The following is a 7,500-nucleotide window of genomic DNA, read 5'->3' on the forward strand; positions in this document are numbered from 1 at the left end:
CAGTTCCCCTCCCCTCGCCTCTTGCTTGTTTCCTCAGAGGCCGAAGTTATGTGCTCGAACCATTCCCCGTCGTTTCCTTTCCGTGCGCCCTTTCCGGACGGGACCGTTGCTCAGTGCGCTTCTCAACAGGCTGCGGCCTGGAGGCTCTTCTGTCTCCCCTTGACTCCCTCACCCCATCTCACCCTCTCCTTCACCCCATCTCACTCTCTCCCTCACCCCATCTCACGCTCTCCTTCACCCCATCTCACTCTCTCCTTCACCCCATCTCACTCTCTCCCTCATCCCATCTCACTCTCTCTCCCTCATCCCATCTCACTCTCTCCCTCATCCCATCTCACGCTCTCCTTCACCCCATCTCACTCTCTCCTTCACCCCATCTCTCTCTCTCTCCCTCATCCCATCTCACTCTCTCCTTCACCCCATCTCTCTCTCTCCCTCACCCCATCTCTCTCTCCCTCACCCCATCTCACCCTCTCCTTCACCCCATCTCTCTCTCTCTCTCACCCCATCTCTCTCTCCCTCACCCCATCTCACTCTCTCCCTCACCCCATCTCACCCTCTTCTTCACCCCATCTCTCTCTCTCCCTCACCCCATCTCTCTCTCTCCCTCATCCCATCTCACTCTCTCCTTCACCCCATCTCTCTCTCTCTCCCTCATCCCATCTCACTCTCTCCTTCACCCCATCTCTCTCTCTCCCTCACCCCATCTCTCTCTCCCTCACCCCATCTCACCCTCTCCTTCACCCCATCTCTCTCTCTCTCTCACCCCATCTCTCTCTCCCTCACCCCATCTCACTCTCTCCCTCACCCCATCTCACCCTCTTCTTCACCCCATCTCTCTCTCTCCCTCACCCCATCTCTCTCTCTCCCTCATCCCATCTCACTCTCTCCTTCACCCCATCTCTCTCTCTCTCCTTCACCCCATCTCACTCTCTCCCTCACCCCATCTCACCCTCTCCTTCACCCCATCTCTCTCTCTCTCCTTCACCCCATCTCACTCTCTCCCTCACCCCATCTCACCCTCTCCTTCACCCCATCTCTCTCTCTCTCTCACCCCATCTCTCTCTCTCCCTCACCCCATCTCACTCTCTCCCTCACCCCATCTCACCCTCTTCTTCACCCCATCTCTCTCTCTCCCTCACCCCATCTCTGTCTCTCTCCCTCATCCCATCTCACCTTTTATGATATGAATGTGCCACCACCACGGGCTAATCCTCTTAGCAGGTCACTCATCCTCGAAGCCCTGTGCTCCGGCACCCTGTGCACTGATTACCCCCCCCCCCCCCCCCCCCCCCCCCATCAGTAGAGGGAGAGAGAGGCGCTGGTATGCAGCTTTGCTCCTTCACCCGGACGGTCGTATTTCCGTCCCCCATCGTGCGCTCCTGCGCTCCCACTTCTGTGCTTAGTGAGCCCTGCCACGGCTGCTTCTCTCACATCGCTGCGTCAGGCAGGTCAGTAGGGCAGCCCGGGAGCGCAGGGGGGACGTCTCGGCGTGAAGGAAGCCGGGCCCCTCTCCCAGAGGTTCGGCGGGGCCTTTCTGTCCGAGGGCCACTGCTTGAATAGAGAGGGGCTGCAGAGAGGAGGCCCGCGGTGGGGCCACCAGCACGGAACCGGGGGTGTCGTTATGCCAGATGGAGGTGGCATGGCGGGGCGGCCAGGCAGCTGCAGAGGGGTCGCCTCGCCTCGGCCTTTTAACAGGCAGCAAAACTCAACCGCAAGCCCCAATGCTCTTTAATGCTCCCATGTGTTCTTGAGGACGTGAGACAGAGAGACAGGGAGTGAGAGGGAGTGAGAGGGAGGAAGAGGGGAAGCAGGTGGAGGAGGTTTATGGTTTTTCAGGCTCAGTAGTCTGTAGAGCATGTGCAGCGGGTGGTGTCCTGCTCCAAGGTCCTGTGTAAATTTAACAGTGGTGGTGATTTACAGCCGCTCGTGCGCTTTGATGCGGAGTGACGATAATTCGCCGCAGCGTTACAGAAGCTCCCGCCTCTGCACCGCACCTCACAGGAGGCCAGGGAAAGAGTGCTGGGTGGGGGGGGTGATGTAGTCCAGACCAGACCCAGTGGTTCATATCTGTCACTTCAATTCAATTAGAGATTCTCCAGTCCAGTTGGTGGGGACCCCCAGGCCTGACTGGGGTTTTGTTTCATCTCAGCTCTTCACACAGCTGCAACAGGTCCCGGGTCGGCGAGCACGCGGGGCCAGCCGAAGTCGCAGGACCGGACCGAGAACCGGTGAATCGGACCACGCAAATCAACAACGTATGAGGGTGCAGAGCAGCTTGGTTCTTTCCTAATCACAGAGGTGCGCAAAGTGGGGGAGAGGGTCCCGTTCCTCCTCAGAGCTCATCTGCACGTGGGCCGATGCAGGGGATCTGGGCGGCCCAACCCGCACGACCTTCAGAATACATTAGAGTTGTGCCATTTGTCAAAGCCTCTTCTCCTCTTCTAATAAATTTACATATTTATCAGAGCCGATCTTGATGGAACTTCTTTTAATTTTTCCATTGCTCGGCGGCAGGCGGTAATGTGGTGACCGCCGCCTTCTCAGGTGAGGATAGTGCTGAGCTGGCTGTCTTCACCAAGGGTGTGGGCATAAATCTTCCCCTCCCTCCCTCTCTCTCTCTCTCTCTCTCTCTCTCTCTCTCTCTCTCTCTCTCTCTCTCTCTCTCTCTCTCTCCCCGTCGTTCAGCTCTCCCTTAATGGAAACGGGGAGCTCCTTATCTGAGCAGGCATAACAGGGTTGTTCACCTCTCTTATGATTTGGAGCCGTAGGAGCTACTCTCTGTGGAGTAATGTGCTCAAGGGGACTCCCGGGGCTCCTATAGCGCCGTTACAGGGGAGGCCGTGTGGCACGACGCCCGTGGGGGGTCCGGCCTGGAGCTGCTGCTTTCTGTCCTAATTGGGTGTGTCTTCCACCGCACAGGTGGCCCTGGGTAGCGCAGACGAGCGCTATTTTCTCAACTGAGATCGAGACAGAGAGAGAGAGAGAAAGAGAGATAGAGAGAAAGAGAGAGAGATGGAGGGGGCATGGAATGAAGAACGAGGGGGATCGGAACGGATGGAATCTATACATTAAGGCATAACGTTGTGTGTTGGATGCTAAAGCAAAACAGAGCGCAGCAAAACTACTGAAGCAGCAAAAAGAGAAGAAAAAGCCCCAGCTGGCCTTCAGAGCACATTTGTCTTGTTTTATAAGAGCTTTCGTAAACGGTGGGATGTGTGGGGTGCTAGAGCCCCCTGCTGATCTCCAGCTCCACCTGCAGGTCACAGGCTGCCACTGCACCCCCCTGATGGGGCTTGGCGCAGAGCGGGACGCCAGCAGTTGAGCAGGATCGTTCTGGACTGTCCCTTATGACGCAGAGATGGACAGAGAGGCAGAGTGTGAACAAGAGAGGCACGGGGGCCAGCTCTGAGCAGCCGCGCGGAAAAACACACCGATAACACACGCGGGCAAATTACCATTGGCCTCCCGCCGCACTTTATCTTCTGAAAGCAAGCTGTGGCATGGTGGCAGGGCACTTTTTGGAAAGTTTCTCAGGCTGTTAGTTTTACTGTTTCACTGCAGGAAGTGATCTGTACTCAGGGAGCAAACACACATGCACACACACACACACACAGATGCACACAGATGCGGGGCTCACATGCTGCCGTGCACGAGTGTACGTGTGCAACACACCGATGCCTCCAGCGCCTTCACGGTCGATGCTTCACTGTGTCGCATCCGCAGTGCCGTCCATGAGTTGAAGGGCCAAGGTGGGATTCAGAAGTGATGGAATTTCACACACATGTGGGAGGGCGGAGCAGTAAACACATACACACACACACACACACACACACACACATATATAGGGTGAGCGGACGCGGTCTGTTCACCAAGACCTCTGAACGGCGACGCCATCTCTGTAAAGACCAGGGAAGGAGGGGCTCTGTCCACCTCTCATTTTAAACCCCTAATAATGATTTATATTTACAGCTTTGGTGATGTCGTGTACATGGGGTATTCCAGGGCCCAGAAAAGGGGGACCGGGGGTGGGTGTGACCAGCTGGTAATTAGCATTTGCCCCTGCCAAGCATACAGTCTGTAAGGATCGATAAGATATTATGCCTGTGTACATAGCAATGAGCTGCATAATCACTGCAGTCATTTAGGACACAGTGTTGGATCTAGACAAACAATATAGGAGACATGATATTTTATTACATTACCAGCCATTCAAGCCAAGCCTATTCCCCAAAGTGTATGCTAGTGTGTATGTGCAAAGGTGTGTGTGTGTGTGTGTGTGTGTGTGTGTGTTAAAGATATCAACTGTTAACCCAGATTTGGTCTACTGGAAGCCAGTGCCAATATTTCCACTGCAGACGTGCACCAGTCCCACTGCACATGAAAGTGTCCCTTTGGCATTTGTCTGCAACAGGTTCCTTCTATGCTAATTATCCTATGACTGATCTCAGATCAGATCTTGGTGCCCACAGTTCCCCACCGAGCCCCGCCTCATCTGCTTAGGAACCCAAGGCATTGCTGCCATAATGGATTAGGCCATGCTTGTTTTTACAGCTCCTGATATATGTGTACATTATTCAGGAAGCCTGCTGAATAATGCATGTGAATATTTTAATGTTTCATTCACAGTCAGGGGTGTGATCTGAGTCAGCCTGACCGCCACCTTTCCCCATGCTGCCAAGATGTCATTCCTGTCAATCACTCACCCTGCGCTTTGTCCTGAGACACGCCCCCCTTCATCTTTGTTAGGAAATGCCTTCACTCCTCCAAATGTAACCACCCACACCGAACGAGAGGGAAACTGTTGGGTTTACCACGTCTATCAAAGATAACACCTTCCTTTACACCTCCTGTACGTGTGTTCGTGAATGTGTGCTTGTGTGTGAATGTGTGTGCACTAGGACTCAGTGAGGTCATGTTTTTTCCCCAGCCCGTCCCACAGCTGATAAGGGGAGATGATTGTGGCTCCCGGTTAAGTTCCCTGGTGGGTGGCAGCACCAGCTCGGAGAATGAGCTCTGTCCCGCCAAGGCTGGAAGCTTATCAGCATTTTAAAGAGGCCCTTTGTCCTGTATCTGCACCACCCCACCGCGACCCCCAACTTTAGTGGCATGAATGGCATTGCAGATTGGCTATACAACCGGCCCCTCTCACAAACATGGCAGATTCACCTAATGCATTAAAATTCATTATATATAACAGGCATAGTGACAGTGGGGACACAGGAAACATGGGCAGGGTATTGCCGAGGATCTGTGGGTCATCTTGGCGTCCATAGCGCAAAGGGACGCCTGGAATTTAATTTCGCTCCGTTGCCAAGGCTTCTCGTCCTTGGCCTGACGGAGACTTGGATTTGCTGTCCAGAAGCTCCTCTCTCCGCGTGTCTCTGTTGAGTCGCGTCTCATTTGGAACAGACACGGTGTTGTTCCCTTTCCACACGGTCCCCAGTTCCACGCTGTTCGAAACAAAGACGTAAACAAGCCATATGTGACTCACTTAGGAAACATGTATCAGGTCTGTAGGCCCCGGTCTAACGAGATTAGGGTGTGTTTGGATGGCACAGGGCGCTGCTCTCATGGATCGGAGGGCTGACTTTATTAGCTGTTCGATGATGTAGCGCTTTTGTCTTTTGTCTTCCTGTTTAGAGCTCCATTAACAATGACATTTCCTCTCAGTTTTATATGGTTACGGTGGCTCTCCTGCGCCCACACTGCAGTGAGTGGTTATCTCCTGCCTCAGGGGAGAGACACCAACACACACACACATACACACACATATGCTAACACACACACAAACACAAACATGCCCAGATTCCTGCTGAGACTAAACTTTCTGCATATGTGTTTCTGTGTGTGTGTGTGTGTGTGTGTGTGTGTGTGTGTGTGTGTGTGTGTGTGTGTGTGTGTGTGTGTTGCAGCCAACCTAAATCCAGAGCGAGAAAAGCGTGTGGTTTTCCTCACAGCACGTGTTCACCCTGGAGAATCTCCTGCTTCCTTCATCTGTCAGGGTAAGACCTTCTGTCCTGCCCTGTACACACACACTCTCACACATACACACACACACTTGCAAACAGGAGTAGCTGACTGGCATCAGTATCATGTTCGTCGTTCGGGTGGGGCTGGTTAATCAGTGGGGACTTGCTCTCCTGGGGGTCAGCAGCAGGCCAGATCGATTGTGGATGCCAGAGGGGGGTTGGAGAGGGGGGTTAGAGAGGGGGGTTAGAGAGGGGTGCGGCTAGGACTTCAGGGAGGATTTGAGCTGGACTGACTTTTAACAACCACATGTAAATCCTCCAAGAGTTGCAGTGTAGCTGACCTGTGTCTTAACAACACGCACTGACACCTGAGCTGCCCCACGCAATCACCACATCACTACCAGTCACAGTTACACACAATCACCACATCACTACCAGTCACAGTTACACACAATCACCACATCACTACCAGTCACAGTTACACACAATCACCACATCACTACCAGTCACAGTTACACACAATCACCACATCACTACCAGTCACAGTTACACACAATCACCACATCACTAACAGTCACAGTTACACGCAATCACCACATCACCATCAGTCACAGTTACACGCAATCACCACGTCACCATCAGTCACAGTTAAACGCAACCACCACATCACCATCAGTCACAGTTAAACGCAATCACCACATCACCATCAGTCACAGTTAAACGCAACCACCACATCACCACCAGTCACAGTTAAACGCAATCACCACATCACCATCAGTCACAGTTAAACGCATTCACCACATCACCATCAGTCACAGTTAAACGCAACCACCACATCACCATCAGCTACAGTTACACCCAATCACCACATCACCATCAGTCACAGTTACAATCACAGTTTTAGTCACAGTTCTATACAATCAGAACACCTTGTCAGTATCAGTCACAGTTCCAGTTACCACATCACCATCACAGTTCCACACCATCACGACAGCACAATCAGTATCAGTTCCACAGCATACACAGCAGTACACCTTTTCCACAGTAAAGACAAATGTGTGGCTTTCTTTGTGAGGGTATGTAATTACACCGTGTTAAACAGTGTTCTTGTAAATACAAAAGAGACCAGTTTTAAGGGCTAGAATGTCTTTACCTTGTGAGGTCTCTGTGTGGCCAATTAGGAAGTTAAAGAACTGGGGTAATTTTGGAGACGACTGTCACGGTTAACAGTAGTTTGGTCACGATGATGTTTTCAAGCCACCTGTCTTGCCACTTCAATGTGACTTTCAGACACACACTCACATACGCACACACTTGCAGATGTGCATGAATAAACCCAGGAAGTCCAAGCAATTAGATTGCACACTGGTGTGGCCTGTACCCCTTTCTTGCTCTCTCTCTCTCTCTCTCTCTCTCTCTCTCTCTCTTTCCTGTTCTCTCTCTCTATTTCCTCCCTGCCACATTGACTCAATTAGAGAGCTTGTTATGCCTCCATTAGCAGTAATGAGCAGTACAGAATGGGCATCAA

The 7,500-nt window shown here is 52.4% G+C and overlaps 1 protein-coding gene across 2 annotated transcripts in view; it reads left to right on the forward strand.

The window, feature by feature from the left end:
• Positions 1 to 7,500, forward strand: part of agbl4 (ATP/GTP binding protein-like 4) — a 249,801-nt gene that overhangs the window by 217,008 nt on the left and 25,293 nt on the right. For both annotated transcript variants that reach the window (XM_027001298.2, XM_027001299.2), the window contains one exon: positions 5,916 to 6,005. In XM_027001298.2, coding sequence (XP_026857099.2) covers positions 5,916 to 6,005 — 90 coding nt within the window. The remainder of the gene's footprint in view (positions 1 to 5,915; positions 6,006 to 7,500) is intronic.

Source organism: Electrophorus electricus, chromosome 23 (assembly GCF_013358815.1).
Source record: "Electrophorus electricus isolate fEleEle1 chromosome 23, fEleEle1.pri, whole genome shotgun sequence".
Classification (NCBI taxonomy): domain Eukaryota; kingdom Metazoa; phylum Chordata; class Actinopteri; order Gymnotiformes; family Gymnotidae; genus Electrophorus; species Electrophorus electricus.